Source organism: Dipodomys ordii, unplaced genomic scaffold (genome assembly GCF_000151885.1).
Source record: "Dipodomys ordii isolate 6190 unplaced genomic scaffold, Dord_2.0 Scaffold50, whole genome shotgun sequence".
Lineage (NCBI taxonomy): Eukaryota > Metazoa > Chordata > Mammalia > Rodentia > Heteromyidae > Dipodomys > Dipodomys ordii.
In genome coordinates this window covers 9,449,786-9,467,971 of record NW_012267266.1, presented here as the reverse complement: position 1 = coordinate 9,467,971, position 18,186 = coordinate 9,449,786, and the positions used below count along the sequence as shown (strand labels likewise).

General features: G+C 32.6%; 1 protein-coding gene across 1 annotated transcript in view; it reads right to left on the bottom strand.

Annotated features, from left to right (window-relative positions):
* Fbxl17 (F-box and leucine-rich repeat protein 17) overlaps positions 1-18,186 on the bottom strand; it is a gene marked incomplete at its 5' end in the record, with an annotated part of 467,949 nt that overhangs the window by 297,046 nt on the left and 152,717 nt on the right. Inside the window, one exon of the mRNA XM_013020319.1 lies at positions 17,795-17,925. Coding sequence (XP_012875773.1) covers positions 17,795-17,925 — 131 coding nt within the window. The remainder of the gene's footprint in view (positions 1-17,794; positions 17,926-18,186) is intronic.

The following is an 18,186-nucleotide window of genomic DNA, read 5'->3' as shown; positions in this document are numbered from 1 at the left end:
TGTGTGCTTCGGGGTCTGTAGTTAAAATTTTCAGAAAGAGCAGGTAAGAATATGACAACTCCCCTTTCTCTATGAATCACAAATGGATCATTCTGCTGTTTATCTATTCTTCAATCCATCTGTGCCAGATGTGAAATATCTAAGTCCAGATTATGAGCATAACCATGGAACTCTCAAAACACAGTTGAACATTAGGTATGATTATTCTTCAGAGTAGAAAAACAGTAACTTAAGGAAGTAGCTATACGAGACACTTCACTATCCTGCTAAGAACTAATTTCTAAGCAGCTGACAGTTTCTATGAAGTATTTCACTTGATATAGATTTTTTTTAATTCATATGATCTATGTGATGTTGTGGTATCTATATCTCTACTGACAAGTAAGACTTTGATGTTCCATTCCATTGTTGTTCAGATATATCAATAATCAAATCTGGAGAGCTGCCAATAAAAATAGAATAAACATCATTAGCATTTTAATAAACCTGCAAGCCACAGACTTGGAAAAATAGAGCAAGACAGAGCAGAGGGAAATCAGCATCTGCCAGTGTCTCACCTCTAGCAGTTTGCCCTTCAGCAGTCCACTGTGTCCTGCCTACTCTACTCCCAAAAAATACGCATTCCAGGGAGACATCTCAGTGTTTTAAAATCGCTTATAGACTTTTCTATGCTCTACAGTTAACAAGATGTGTTGCAGTCTTTCAAAAACCTAAGAATAAGTAACCTGATTTTAAAAGAAACTGCTGACCTTTTAGCTGTAAAAAGCAGTTTGAGTGTCAGTGTGATTTATGATGCAAACTAAATGGACCCAGATGATAGATGGAAAAAGATGGGGAAAATAAAAACATATCAAACAACAAACTACATGCAAAAAATGAAGTCAAATGCTTGTAAGTAGAGGCTGAGTAAGCTGTCCTTTGGCCTTACATCTAATCAGATCCAATGATTCTTGGAATACATCAAACTCAAAAATTGCATATCAATTCTCAAGGTAAGTAGCTAATCAGATCATTTTTTCGACTGAATTAGAATTGGAACTATACTTTCTGAAATGTCTTAAATCAATCGCCTATTAATTCATTGTTCCTGTGTCTATGCTGCATGTGTGTGTATATTTTTTAACTGTTTAAAGTACATTTGGCTGAAAAATCTAAGTGAAAAACATTTCACAATCTTACTTTATGAGAAAATAAAATGTAATTAGGGACCACCAATGTTCTTGGCTGTTTTTTAAGATCTCTAGTTATAAATCAAAATGCACTTTGTTCATTTAATCTGAAAACTGAGGTTTATGAAAACACATAATAATGGGCGCACTAGTCTTCCCTTATTTTCTTCAGATAATTATGAATACTTCAATGTTACCATATGTTAAGTAATCAGTAACCTTCACAATCTATCTGCTGGCCTCTTCGCAAAGTTTGATTTAAGACTTTCACTGTCAATTTGCAGGAAACCACAAGGCTAAGACGGTGATAAAACAGTGATGATGAATGCTACTACCCAAACCACCATCCTAATAATGAACTAATGATTCATGTTCAAGGTGCTTTTGAAACATGATTAAGCCTCAAAACATTTCACTAAGGTGGGTTTCTGTTACCCCAATCATAAAAGAGAACTCATGTAAGTTTACCAAGGTTACACAGAGGATTATAAGATTTTTAAAAATTAGAACAAAAAACAAGAATAAGCAGGACCCCAAGGCTCCTAACTCCCACTGTAGGCTCTATTATTAGTATTCAGAGAAGACTTTCAGGATAATTTATTTTCTTGCTCTTAGTCTATCTGACCTTCTCTGGTGGCCACTGGCAAGTGTTTGCCAAAATGTCACTGACCAAAAAACTCCTTATAATGCCATGTTTTATAAAATGAATATGTCACGAATCAGATGAAAATGTCATCACCGATATTGACAACAATAAAAGAAAACATTCTATGGAATGAAAGAGAAGACCTAAATTAAAGAAGAAAAAAATCACCAGAGAAAATGTCAACAGTGACTATCAACAAAATAAAACAAAAGTCAACAGACTACAGCTTTAAAAAGGTAAGAAGACGTAACTTAAATGGGGAGGAATGTGAGTTTAATGGATCAGAAAGATTCATTTTACAAAAGCTTGTAGGAAAATGACTCTTAGAGATCAGACTGTTGTTCCTGTGGAAAAGAGATTCGGTAAGAAGGGAGGCAGCATCATTTGAACAGGAGCTCTTCAAATTTGAATCTCAAAGTTATTCATTTTCTTATTTTAATGTCAAAATGAATGACATAATTTGTGAATGTCAAAAGCAGTCATAGAAAATTAAATAGAAATTGAATAAGAAATTATTCCTTGCTGCTCTTAAAATAGCAAAAGTTGTTGATTTTCCCACTTCAGTCTTGCAAAGTAAGTTTCACTGTACCAATATTTAAAATCAAACAACCCAGTTGGATGTATCTTTTCTTTTAAAATTTAAAATAGGAGCAGCGGTGATCTCACAGAGAAAATTACTTTTACACTATGTCTTGGTATCTTTATTTAAAATGGACTTAGCTTTCAAATTTTATTGAAATAAATCACTACAATCCATTACTAATGAATAGAACACATTTTTTTAATATTCTGGATTTTCATCTACACATGATTGGCACATTTTAAGCAATGGTTTTAATAAATTTTTCAAAATAATGCATGTGTAGACTTTTCATACCTGCCTAAGGATTAACTGTTTTGACTATTAACTATCGTCCAGGTTTAGTCATAGGCAGTTTGCTCCAACTAAATGCTTATGGGACATCATCATGCCAACATCTAGCTGAACTGAAACAAATGCTATTATGAGCATTAGTAAAACACAGAGGTGCTTTATTATATTTTTTTTTGGTCAGTCATGGGGCTTGAACTCTGGGCCTAGGTACTGTCCCTCAGCTCTTCAGTTCAAAGCAAGCACTCTACCACCTGAACCACAGCGCCACTTGCAGTTTTCTGGTGGTTTATTGGAGGTAAGAGTCTCACAGACTTTCCTGCTTGGACTGGCTTTGCACCACTATCCTCAGATCTCAGCCTCTTGAATAGTGAGGACTATAGGCGTGAGCCACTGACACCAGGCCACAGAGTTGCATTTTAAGATTCCCTTCTATTCTGGATGATTACTCCTTGTTATCTCCAATATATATGCATAAACCCAAGCTAAGTATGAAACATCTACACATTCTAAATGCTTTACCAAGTGAAATATAAACATAAAGAACTTATTTGGAGGACTGAAATATGATGTGCAACTAGCAATGACAAGCTAGAAAAGATAAAGAAAACCATTCAAATTGGGCAAGAGAAAAACACTGTCCATGGAAAAAGAATCACAAGTAAAATATGGTGCATACAATAAACAGGACAGTAGCACTGTAGAATTACTGTAACTTTGTCCCTTTTAAACAGCTACATTTTTCACAATAGGAGACAACCATCAAGTAGCAGCAATGTCTATGCAGATGTCTAAATGTCTGTCAGAGCCTGCTTGGTAATACTTTATTCTTCTCCCCTCTAACAAGCTTCACTGTTAGGTCCTACCTAGAGATGGATGGCTGCCAAGAGCTAGTCAAAACAATGCACTGTTATACAGTAATGGTATCTGGGTACTATGAATAAGCTTGTGAAACAGAAATCTTGGAAACAAAGATTCTAACAAGATAAAATATAAAATATAAACTAATAAATATTTGTCAAAATTATCTCATATCTATAAATCTGCAGAAAAAAAAGAAACATTACAGACAAAAAATCCTTTTCTAAAAACTGAAATTTCACAAAGAAAGCCAAGGTTGTCAGCTCTCTTCTAAATTGTTGGTACAAGGCCATTATGTTTCCCTAGAATTTTTCTCCCCTTGTCTTCATTCAGTTTCTTTTTAGTATAGTAAAGTTAACATGTTGTCTGTCATATTAATATAGCATCTACATATCTCAAACATGAACCACTGCTCTATTTTAGAGATTTCAGCATGTACCCCTTATATGCACTAGGTTTGATTACCATCCAATCAAACAGCATTTCCTGAGAGTCTCACTAGGAGTTCATAGCTTTGGAAAGTCATAATTCCCAGATATTGTTTTATGTCCAATGTTCTCATCAATATAAAATTCAAAGCAACTTGTAATCCATGAGTATAAATTAAAATTTTTTAAAATATAAACTTCTCTGACAGAACAAGATTCTCAAAAGATATCTTCATATAATAAAATATTTTCATGTGTAATATAATATTAAAAATAATCTGTCCCTTATTATTGGAAAGAAGATTAAATCAAAACACAAATTAGAAATTGTTTAAATTCAAAATAAAAGAAAAAAAGAAAATTATCTTTTCCAAATGAAACTAGCTGTCGAAATACCCTAATAATTCATGGAGGAAATGCTCCTAGGCTTTATTCAAGAGGCAATAAAACCCTTAGGCAGGTCTGATTAGTGTGCTGCTATGACAAATGGTAAGATGAACAGCAATATATATGTCAGAATCACCTACTAATGGTAACTGGCTTATTGATGTGTAGTCAAGGTTAAAATTAGAAATGAAAGCATTTCAAAAGTGAAAAGATTCTCACTTCTATTCATGGCTTTGGGGGTAGATATTAGAACTACGATTAACTACATACCATAGAAGTTAGGTGTACGCAAGATATATTATTAGAAGGAATAGATGTTAAAGGTAAAAAAATAAAATGAATTATCACCCTTCAGTCATAACCATTCTAAGGAAATGTCTTCTTTTTCCCCTTTACTTCTCCCTAACTTGACAACAAAGGAAAGGTTAGTAGACACTTATTACCATGAAATAACAAAAGTTTTTTGATTGGGAACGGGGGACAGCATTAGGAGGGCTTGAAATCAGGTACTGTTCTTTCTAGGCAAGCTCTCTACCATTAAGCCACAAACCCAACTCAAAACTTTTTAATATATGTAAACCCACAGACATATTTCTACAGCTGTAAGTCTACATTCACACCATCCGTTTTAGACTCAGTCTCTTAGAACAACGGAAGAGCTGCCTTTTTCCTCCAAGTATCACTTCATGAATATGCAAAATTAAACAGTAACACTAGAAAATGTAAAGTTACTAGTTGTTTTACTGTAATATTTATTTGAATTGATTATTTTAATTCATTATAGTGAAGCCGTAATATTTACCTAGCACTTGATTTCAACAGAATCCATGGTAAGTTTGGCTGCTTAGTACAACCATCTGTATTTTTAAACTCGGAATAATATATTAGAGAAGTTTAGTAGCTAGAAAAGTGCAGGAGCCTTGAGGCCACACAGACCTAGCTATGATCTTCAAAAATGCACTTTAAAACTCTTTGCTTCATATTATATCATCTACAGGATTTAAGGTGCCCTTGTCACAGGATTAATGTGATCATTAAATAAGATAATGAACTCTAGGCAACTATCTAGTACCTTAACAGACTTATAAAATGGTCAACAGAGGATGACAACAAAGTCACTATCTTAGTAATCAATTGCTGTTTAATAAACCAAACCAAAATTTAATAGCTTAAAAATTAACTTTAATTTGCTACATTTCTTGTGAGTTAATAATTTGACCTAGACTCAGCTAAATTTCAAATCTGAAGTTTCACAACATAATTTCTACCATATCACAAAGTGAACCAAAGGTGTAATGAGACAGAGGATCAGACTCCATTACTGATAGGAAAACAGGCAATGTCACATTGAACAAAAGACATATATGCATAGGAAAGGTTTGTGGCTAAAATTTACAATTTTCAACAATCTGCAAGATACAGATGAGTTTTACAGCACCTATACTATCTTTTAACTATAATTACAGAATTCAAGACTTGGGTTTTATAGCATCTATACTATCTTTTACCTATAATTACAGAATTCAAGACTTGATAAGCAAAAATTACTCTTTCATTTCCCCAAAAATGGAGAAACATTTCTTGTCTGCTTCACTGACAATATTGCTTAAGATCAAAGATCCAAAAAACATCAACTGATATTATCATTTAGGGTTTTCAGTTTGGTGGCTATAATTTATGTGGTTGGGCTTCCTGTTCTATAGTGATATAATCAATTTATTTATTTCTATCTAATTATATATATATATATATATATATATATATATATATATACCTTTAACAAGTAAAGCTTACAAATGGAACACTCCATAGAAAATGGTATTATCAAGAAACCTGGATTGAATATGTAAAAATTATAAAATCTATAAGAGAATATAAACTCATATAATCATATATTTTATTTTTGTGTGTGTGTGGTCAGTCGTGGGGCCTGAACTCTGGGGCTGGGCACTATCCCTCAGCTCTTCAGCTCAAGAATAGCACTCTACCACTTGAGCCACAGCACCACTTCCAGCTTTTTCTACTTAAGTGGTGCTGAGGAATCGAACCCAGGGCCTCATGCATGGGTGGTAAGCACTCTACCACTAAGCCACCTTCCCAGTCCAATCATATATTTTAAAACCATAAAAATAGAATTATAAAAAGTACATACACTTTATTCCTTTTTATGAAAATGACCCCAAGAGAAAAATTCAATTTTTTAATGCAATTAGTCAGACCCAGGGAACTAGTCATACAGAAGTAGTAAGAAACCAAAGTTATTTTTGTTAATTGTTTTGTTTTTATTAACAAATAAAAAGTAAAGTGCTAATAGAAAACTTGAAATTTATTCTTAATTTTTATACCAAATTTCATTTTACAGAATGTATCTCTAAATTTCTTGTCATTGTCACATTGTCACAGAAAGTTACAATATGACCATTGCTACCTGTATTTTCTTTGACATGTGTGTTAAAGGAAAACTTCATTAAGCTAAAACTTCATTAGTAGAGCCCAAGTCCCCAGGATAATTCAATGTATTTGCTAATTTGGATAGCTGCATGGTATAGAATATGCCACTAAACATTACATTCCTTATTGAAGGAAAACAAGGAAATAGCCACCTACCGTTTCGCAATATGATGAAGAAACAGATGATTCTAAGTGGAATTGGGGATTAAAGATAACCTTATGCTGTAGTTCTAGAATAATCCATTCCTTAAATTATATTAATAAAATCTTGTATGTAACCTTATTTTGTTTATTTTATACTATTTTGTTTTTGCATTTTATAACTATATTTGCTTATATGGAATAGTTAACCCTTTTGAAAATTGTGACTATTTTAATATTTTAATTATATTGCTTACTAATTTTAATTGCAGGGATTTCAAAAGACAGTCTTAGAGAGCATCTTGAACAAACAGAAAAGCAATTAGCCTACAGTAATAGCTCTGCTGTGATCTGCAGTGGGCATGCTTGGTAGGTTTGAAGCTCTTGACAGTGCTTTCACAATTTGATGTTCTGATGACATTTTAAGTCACTTTTGCGCCAGAGCAATTAACCAAGTAATTGTTCTAATGCGAACTGGCCTTAATCAGAATGTTGAGGTTCATAGTAGTAATTAAGCATACATTTAGAGCATCATTTATAAATACAAAAGAAGAGCTGAGGAAAAACTTAAAATTTTTTTCAAATAGCCAAATAGCAAATAAAAGCTGTATCTCTTCAGCCTCTTTTTAGTGAATATTAGGCAACATTATAGAGGAAAGGTAAGTAAAATTTCTGGCTCTTCATTTAAAAGTAATCCAAAACTCCTAATAAAAGAATATAACCCAAATTATTGAACATCACAAATGGTATTTTATTGTTCAAAATGGAATGGTACAGGTTTTGTAGCTAAACAGAATGCAGTAGATAAAGAAAGCTCTATCTGACTCCAGCCAGTGAAATTAAATCCTTCCTTAAGTATCAACTTAGTTCAAAAATAAACAAATCTTGGAGAAAAGAGGCATATGAACCACTTGCCTGGCTTTTAGCCAAAGTTTTGAGCCAAATTTAAAAGCAGATGTATCAAATCTTCAAAAGCAGCATTTACAATTCTTTCAATATATGTGCATTAAATTACTTCTATGAGCAGAGTTCTGTGATACCTGAGGGAGGGAGGGATGGAAATGGAGAGGGTAAAGCTAAAAGGACCAAAGATGAAGACACAGAACCTCCTTACAATAAGATCTGTAAACAAAACACGCAATCACATAATGATGTATGCTACCAACAGAGTAATGTGCCATAGCTGCCAAGACAGTAACATGATGTAGGGGTTCATTAAAACCTCTATTATTATTTCATCTTCTCCTAAATACAAAGGAATTTATAACTGTTTTCAGAGGAAGTATAAGTAGGAGCACAACTATAGCTATTAATATAACAAGTTTGATTTTTTACAGTAATTTTATACTGTCAAACATTTTCACTTGAAGGATGATATACATAACACCCTTCCATTTTCTTTTTTATTTTAAATATATTTTTATTGTAAAGATACTGTACAAAGGGGTTACCGTTACTTAAGCAAGGTAATGAGTCCATTTCCTATCAAGCATTGTTACCCCCTCCTTTGTTTTTCCCCTACCATCCCTTTCCTCCCCACCTCCCCACCTGCTCCCTCCGCCCCACCCCACCCTCCAGCAAAGTTGTAAAGTTTGGTTTCAACATAGTGTCTGTATATCTTGTTGTTACAATGGGTCATCCTGTATCCTTATTTCAGAATTTTGTTACTTCCCTTCCCCTCCCCAAATTAGGAAAATGTATATACAAGACGCAGGACACCGGAATCAAATACAGTGACAACAGGGGTTGTACTGTGGGGAAAGAACATACAAAGAAAAAAAAATTCCCTTGTTCCTTTTTAGTTCCTTTAAAAGGACCGTTACCAAGGTTAAACCTCTTATGTCCCTATCTTGGGGTTCATTTCACTTAGCATCAGGTTATATGTTCATATGTACATAGCTTTTGACCTCTTCTGCTTGTCCTAGATATATATTAGTTATTGCAGATAAGGGAAACCATGGCACCTTTCAGTTTCATGAGGCAAAAGGATTCAAAGTATTCTGTCATTCTTCATGTCACCAGGAAACACCTCCTTTTCTTAATTTCTGTAAGGATTGTCATACAGAAAATAGCCCTGGTATATGCATGTTAGGTATGCCATTTTTAATTATTAACAATAAAGTTCTAGCAATTTCTTCTCCAGTTAAACATGTGGGTGACTTTCTTCTAAAGTATTTCTTTATGCCATTGTTCATAAAATAGTTTAGGCTGACATAAAATCCCTTGCAGTAAATTAATAACTAATCACAGGAGATATTTATCATCTCAAGACTTTTACAAGAAAATTGTCAGATTTAATAATCTTTCTCATATTTTCACTATTTACTGGGCTTCATTTATCATACATTTTAAAATCTGACAACAGTGAGTTATTCTGTTTACCATATCTGGTTTAAAGAAATAAGAATAAGGCAATTTCTGGGAGAATTAGGGGTGTGTATGATATTTAAATTTGTATAGTCAATAAATATTCTTTTCAATGAATGAAAATTTTCTTTATTGTTTACGATTTAAAAACAGATATAGGGTTTTGTGCTGATAGGTCTGCATATCAAATGAATCCCATTCTTATTCCATAATTTGATCACAAATTCCAATTTATATCATGGAAAACATTTGTTTTAAGTCCTGCAAATGAGGCCAAAGATGTAATTCAGTGATATAACACATACTTAACATGTAGAAATGCCATACACGCACACACTCACACACACATACACACACACACACACACACACACACAAACCAAGCCCTACAAATTACTTCATTTACTCAAATTTATATTGCCTATAAAATACAAATGTAATAGTATAATTGAAAAGCACATCCAGGAAGACCCACAATATGATTCAAGAGAATGTCTACTAATTATCACTACTTGTAGAAATGTTCACTTATGCATTATTGTTCAATATGTATTAAGGACAGTGTAGAAATTAACAATACCATTACATGTTAGAGCTACAATAAAAATTCACACCTACTGTATTAGATAAAATAATATCAGTAAGTCAAGTCAATCACCAAAATATCAGTTTTGTTCCAGCTTTAAAATTGGATCCAAAACTCAAAGCAAGCTAAGATCTCTCTTTCCTTTCCAGAGTTTTGACTAGGTTACATGTAAATTAATGTTTCTTTAAAAGCAATATTTGTAACTTGAAGTACTGAAATAATCCATAGCACAACTGGTAGTCAATAATTCCCTATCAAACAACTGATAAAATTCCTTTAAACACATGAATAATCTAACTGAAAATGAATGTATAAGTCCTTTTATCAGAGAAACTTCACTTTTACAAACAATATATTAATTATATTTTAAAAAATCATATTGTAGAAAAAGTAAACAGATCGGCTATGGTAATAATTTCTAATCAGAAGTATTAAAATCACTGAAATTCAGTTCCTTCTAAGCTGAAAGTTAACTTATTCAAAGTATATATTTTCCTTTCATCTGCTATGGTTAAGTAGATTTTTCTAAATCAGACAAGAGATATTGATAGAAAATAAAATTATTTTAAAAATTAAAAAATCAGTATTTTAAAGTGCCTGTACAAATTGATTTTGTAAAATTCTATGTGAGACAAAAACTTAACAAGCCTTTCCACTTATCCTCAAGAACTTCTTAAGAAATGAAGAGTATTTACAAATGTGATTGTCTAGAAAATTTACTTATTATAAAGTAAGCTGTTCAAAAAACCTATAACTCTATGTATACAGTAAAATATCCTGTTTGTTTGTTTTTTACTTTTAGATGTCTAGTAGGCAATGTTAGAGTATCAAGTATCCGACTATCAAACATGTCTTACTTCTGAGATTAGATGACTATATCATTTATCATCCAAACCAGGACATTTTAGATTTCCCAAGAAAGCAGCAACAGCATGAAAGTAAAACATGATAGAATGAATGCAATGGGATGTCCTGGCAAAACCTAAGGCAGAATGAGTCTCTAGTGGTTTAAGTTGGACTCTGAAAGATGTGAAATGGGTTTCAGTTCTCACTCCAATGTGATCTTTCTAATATATCTGGGCCTTAACTCATTTGTTTGAAAAAATGGGGTTAATTATTCCTTCCCCCTGGTTGTAAAGTGAATCAGTGTGCATAAACCCAATAAATTGTCTAGAACAACTGTAATAAGTGGAAGTTACAGACTCCCTCCTACAGTTCTCCCAAAACTCAATAAAAATATATTTCATTATTCTTTATGCAAAATGAACAATAAATATCAAATATACACAAAACTATTATCTTATGAAATGTTAAACTTCAGCTTTATTAATGCTCTACTTAACTACCCACTACACTGTTAAACACTAAAAGTGTGCAGACTTCTCCATATTATATAAAAATCAGGACCTGTTTTATATACCACCAGGTAGCTGCTTTAATAGTCAAAAATCACTACTGTTGTTTTAAGAATAAGTCTATATTACCTAGGCTATCTTCAGACCTCTGAGTTCAAGCAAATTTCCTGTCCCAGCCTCCTCAGTAACAGGATTACAGGTACATACCACTGTGCCTGACAATATTGTTATTTTGCCTCTTCTTTCTAAGTTTTCAGACTTCTACAGGAGAAAAATTGCTTAGACATCATATTCAATGCACCTTTCCTCCAGACCACTTAACTTTAATAGGAAGTAAAATATTCTCAAACTCAAATGTAAGTATGCCTGCTGGATTTAACAGATAGGTTTGTCCCCCTGGGCAATCTTTAAACCTCTGTTTCTAAGAGAATTAAGTAATATTAGGGGATTGAAATGAAATAAAATTCTAAGTCCACTGTGACATGACATTCACTGGGAGATGGTAGATTATCTACCCAGTCCTTGAACACTTATAAATACAATATACAGCGTATGTTCACAAAATAATTCTTAGAAATAAAACACAATGGGCACTCAGCAAATATTTTATATCACCAACACCTGCTCAAATCCTCTCTGAACTTTATTTCTAAATATCACCGTTTTTTATTGAATCAACGGAAATTTGAAAGAAGAAACAGAATAAACATCCAAAGAAGATCAAGGGAGTTAGAAAAATCTTTATATAAAGCCTCATTGAGTTTTACATGAGCCAGGGTACTGTCAGTTTCACTGAAGTGGGTGGTGGAGTAATCTGTCACTCTACAACTTCAACCTGCAAAAATCTAAAAGACTATAAAGGGTTTTTCTATGGAAAAATAAAATAGAAAAAAATAATATTAGGACTTTACTTAACATTGAAAACAAAGGAATCATGAATCAAATACTAAACACTGCTAGTGTTCATCTTAAAATAAATGACTTTGAAGCTCCATGGATGAATGTACGTTTTGCATGCACAAGAGACTGGGCTTGAGCCTCAGACCAAAACAGATATGTTTAACTCCAAGGTTTAAAATTGAAGAAACTTTAGTATATTAACCTTATAATTCAACATATATAAAATAAATAACAAGTCTTTTACAATATTTGTTTGAATCCTGAGAAAATGCTTTTTATCTTGGAAGTCTGTCAAGGAAAACAAAAACTTCAACTTATTATAGTGTGAATTATCTCCCTTCTATGTTTAATCTGTTTTTCAAAGTTCTTATGCCTGAAATAACTAAAAACTAATTTCAGTAATAGAACAATTAATGTACTATATTTTGTTATTAATGTTTTTATCAAACTTATATTTTTAAGTATGTAATTTAAAATATAAAATATCTAAAAATCTTTATAGCCTAGATTTCAATGGGGGAGGAATTAGTTTGAGGACTTGGTGGCATTCAGGTTAGTAATGTAAATGAAAAAATCATGTATGTACTATAAAAAGTAAAGAACCGGAGGGGGCAAGAGGCCTGTGACTCACATCTGTAATCCAAACTACTCAAGAGGCTGAGATATGAGAATCAGGAAAATGCCAGAAATGGAGCTGTAGGAGTGCACTAACCTTGAGCAAAAAAGCTCAGGAACAGCATCCAGCCCCAGAGTTCAAGCCCCAGAATTGGAAAAAAGAAAAGAAAAAGAAAAAAAAGAAAGAAGAAAAAATAAAAGAAAAAGAAAAAAGGAGGAAGGGAAGGAGGGAGGGAGGGAGGGAAGGAGGGAGGGAAGAGACTGACGGAGGGAGGGACCACAGCCCATTCTTCATCTTGAAAAAAATACTAATACAAGAAAATGAAGAGTTAACACTGCCAGCTCCAAAACTTTTACAACACCTGAATTAAGAATTTTATATGAACTATTTATAAACTTTTTTGTGTGTGTTTTTGTTTTATCAGTCGTGGGGCTTAAACTCTGGGTCTGGGTACTGCCCTCAGCTTTTCAGATCAAGGCAAGTGCTCTACCACTTGAGCCACAACACCACTTGCAGTTTTCTGGTGGTTTATTGGAGATAAGAATCTCACATACTTAGTATGTTCACAAATAAAAAAAAAAAAAAAAAAGAATCTCACATACTTTCTAGCCCAGGCTGGCTTTGAACCGCTATCCTCAGATCTCAGCCTCCTAAATACCTAGATTACAGGCATGAGCCACCAACGCCCAGCTATTAAACTATTTTTATATAAATTATTTTATATGAACTATTTTAAAGTGTTTGCAATTAACTCATTTGTTTTATACTGTATGCCCCATGCAAATATCTTGTGGACCAATTTGCATCATCAAATAGTCTTATTTAGGGGCTGGGAAGGTGGCTCAGTGGTAAAGCGCTTGCCTTGCATGCTTGAGGCCCTGGGTTCGATTCCTCAGCACCCATAAGCAAAAAAAAAAAAGCCGGAAGTAGCGCTGGCTCAAGTGGTAGAGCGCTAGCCTTGAGCTAAAGAGCTGAGGGGCATCGCCCAGGCTCAGAGTTCAGGCCCATGACCAGACCCAAAATAAAACAAAACAAATAGTCTTATTTAAAATAAAATATCTATAAATTTTACTCTAAGCTTTAATACATATAAATAGCAATATATTACAAATGTTATTATGTATCTGATAGAAATTCACTAATAAGGAAAGACTTTTACGTTTTCCAAATGTTAGAGTGTACTCCTGATCCAACAGTTCCATTTATAGAAATATGAGATTCACATAGAAATTATGACAGAATCATTTATTTCAGTAACACTTTTGTTGTTTGGGTATGGTTTAGTGTGCCTCAGTGGTCAATGTGTTAAGAGGTGTGGTCCTCAGTATGGCAATATTGAATCAACTGGCCCTTTGAGAGACTACTGGGGGAGGTGGTTAAATAAATAGGGGTGGTTCCCTCAAGAAATGATAGTTGTCATGAGACCTCAGTTCCCACAAAAGTGAGTTCTTAATTTAATGAAAAAGCAGCACTGACACACTGAATCTCTCTCTGACTTCCTGTCTCACTATGTGATCTGTTTTGTAGGCTCCTTGTATGCCATCCAACATGGAGATTTTAACAGAGGAAGAACAGAAAGAGTATTTTATCTTGGATTTCCAAAACTGGGAACAAATTAAGCCTCATTTAATTATACATGTCCAAACTCACATATTTTCGTATAGCAATGGAAAATTCTGACTTAGTGTCATTAGCTAGTAAATACTAGAGACTTCTCTCATTTTTCTTGCATTATTATCCTGCCCTAATTCATAAACAAGACCAACTGTCAATGTAAGTGATCATTTGATAATGGGAACACAGGTAACAGGATAGAACTAACTAACTGGAAGATAGGAGGTTACTTCTTTACTAGCACATAAAATATTAAAACATAGATTCTGTAAAGACCAACTAAAACCTATTATATTTCTTTTCATTCTTATTGGCAAAAAAAAAGACCAAAGGAGCTATTACAAACACTACTATGAAGATGGTAAGAACCATTTAAAGTTTTACATTTCATATTTTTACATTGAAAACATGTTGCTTTTGGACTCTGCCAAAAACCAAGATCAAACTGAATGAAAATAGCAAAATATTTATATACAAATAAAAATAAATGTTTTAATAAACTTAGGCACACAATAACTAGATTTCATTATCACTGAAAGAAGTAGTGTTCTTATATTACAAAATATTTTATTCTTTTTATATTGAAAAGTGCTAACAGCCAAGCACCAGTGGCTCACACTTACAATCCTAGTTATTCAGGTGGCTGAGATCTAAGAATTGCAGTTCAAAACCAGTTCAGGAAGGAAAGCCTATGATACTTTTATTTTCAATTTATCACAAAAGCTGCAAGTAAAGCTGTGGTGCAAATGACAGAGTGCTAGCCTTGAGCACAACAACTCAGGGACAAAGCCTTGGACTTCAGTTTAAGCTCCATTAATGGAACTTGAACTTAAAAAAAAATAGTAAATGTTAAATTACTACTACTACAGTATTCTTCTGAATATATAAATAACAAAAATAATGTTCAACTATCTAAATAAAAAAGTGTTTCTCAAAACAAAGCTAAAGAACATTATGTTTTGGTCACACAGATTCTAGGACCACAAAATGCTACGAAATACCATAAGACTTATGGGTGTAAGTCTGCCACTTATGGCTTAGTGGCAGTATTCTTATATGAAGCCCTGAGTTCTATCTACAGCATCACAAAATTTGAGGAGGGGAGAGATAATTCAATTCATAACCAAAAGTCCTTAAAATTTTAACACACATTTAGATTTTTACCTTCAAACAAAGTTCACAGAAAAGAACTTTTAAAATTTAAGATAAGCCCTTTGTTAAGAAGAAGGAAAGAAAGTAAACTAGGATTACTTAGGAGTTATTTTAATTAAAAGAACACTTTACTAAAGCTATCAACACTGAAGATATATTCTTGTAATAGGTTTATATGTAAAAGAAAATGTAAAGGTTCTAAAACTGAAAGTGATGACCTCTTAGTAAAAAAAAAAAAAAAAAGGAAAGGAAAAAAAAAGCATAGAATCAGAAACAGAGTCATGAGCCATTACTTTTTCTTATTTATTCTCACCTAGTTTTTACTGAGCCAATGACCACATCTATTGAAAAGTTAAAGACAAGTCAAACAAATGGTCTAAATGTCATAGAAATAGTATGACCTTCCCCTGAATAAGAGATGCTGAAAGGCTTAAATGAGAACACATGTAAAATGCCTATCAATTATCTAGGGAATAAAGGTTATACTTGTCTTCTCTATCCTTACCACATTTATTATCATCATTAAGTCTTATGCCACCTCAAAAGAGCGACCTTTGATAGTAGTGAAGTCTCACTGCTCCACAGTATGAGACACAGAACCAAGTATTTAGTAGTGGGATTTACTGATTTACTGAAGGATAGTAATAATGAACAGATGAGAAACAGAAGCTAATTGATAGGCTAAATGCATTAGTGTATTCCAGTGCCCTCTATATGAAAGGTTACTAACCCATCTCAGCTAAGTGCTTAAATTATAATTAAGTCTGATAGGAAGTCCTAGATTTATACCAATATAATTACAAATATTACTTAGCTTAGTAATACAGTATGGAAAGAACAATGAGATGAGTAATTTAGATGATACTGCAAAGTGGGTTTTAATGTCTGAAAGTTCTATTATAGTACACAGGGTAAGTGCAAATGGTGTAATTAAAACCTAAAAGAGGATCTGATCCTTAAAACACTGTTGTTCAACATCATTAAAATGCATGTTTTCTCAATTAATCCAAACTTTTCCATTAAAAACATAAAAATATACTTTCATCCCTTGCAAATAAATCTCTATGGAACATAGATGTAGAATCAAACATCAAATCATCATTACAAACAAGTAGGAAAAAATAAAAGACCTGGCACCGGGTTTGAACAGCAGAGTCTAACAAAAGGAAGAAAAGGCAAAGTGAAGACTGCCCCCTTTATGATTTGTAAGTTACCCAGCTGTAACTATAAAAGCACTGAAAGAGCTAAAAGACAACAAATCTCTGAACATACTTATTTAAATTATACAAATTTAAGCAAAATATTTACCTATGAGTTAATGCATATAATCACAGGCTTTATCTTACTTTAAAATTATGGTATTTCAATTTCCAATTTTTTTTCCTCACAGGATAGATATACAAAAAATTATTGTTGAACATGATCATTTTATTGTAGAAAATGTAGGTGAAGATTTCATGACATTGAAATGTCAAAAAAGTTTTGGGGACAAGATCACGAAAATACAAATGCGAAATTAGGCAAAACAAAATTAGACAATAAAGATCACACCAAGCCAGGTGCCAGTGGCTCATTTCTGTAATAATCTGAGCTACACAGCAGACTGAGATCCTGAAGCCAGCCAATGGTAGGAGCAGAAAAGATCACCAAACATTGGGAAGAAAAAGGGTTTGCCACTATTTTAAGCAAAAACTTACCATTTTATACATTTTTTACACCATATAATCAACTGTTCGTCATATAGTTTCAATTTTCAAAATACATATTAGTGTATAATTTTAGTTAATGTAATTATAATTATAATATAATTAATATATAAGAATGTTTATTTATACAGTTAATGTATATTTACATATAAAACAAAGTACCATCATTCTGAAAAGGCCTAAATATATATAACATTTGAGATAGTTGCTCAGAATCATTTTCCCTGATAAGCAATGAAATCAACCACAAAAATAGCAAAAATATTAAAATAGACAAACAATATACCCTAGATGATAACAAAGAAAAATTAAACCTACTACTATTTATTATAACACTAGTACCGATGTACCAAAAAACCTCATTCCACTTAAAAGCGAGAGGCATTAAAAATATACATCGATGGTTTTCAAAACTTTAGAATTTCAGTTTGAAAAGACAGCTGCATTCAATTTTTCTTAAAGCTGACATGCCTTATTATAATGATAATTAGTATTTGCTACATGTTTTCTCTGAAAAAGAGTTTTTAAGATATTACAATAGTTACCTGTCATTTATAATCCAGTTCAGACAGAGATTGAGAGAGCTAAGATTTTTGCACCTCTTGACAATTTCCATCACAGTTTCATTATCCAGTTCAGTAATATGACGTAGGTCCAAACTCGAAAGGTTTCTCAGCTAGTGATATAAATAAAATATTAAAAAGGTAAATTCTTTGTTAGTTTCAAAAATTATAATACAGTTTGTTACAAGGTTGAATATCACAGTATAAGATCTAGACACATAATAGTATGAAATCTTCTAATTAAACATTTTCATGAAATATTTTATATACTATATTAAAAGTGAATTGTAAATCTCTAGTAAACAAATGTATGAATGACAGCAAGCATTAACAGATTTCATTGAGGTATTATTAAAATCAAATACTTGCGATCT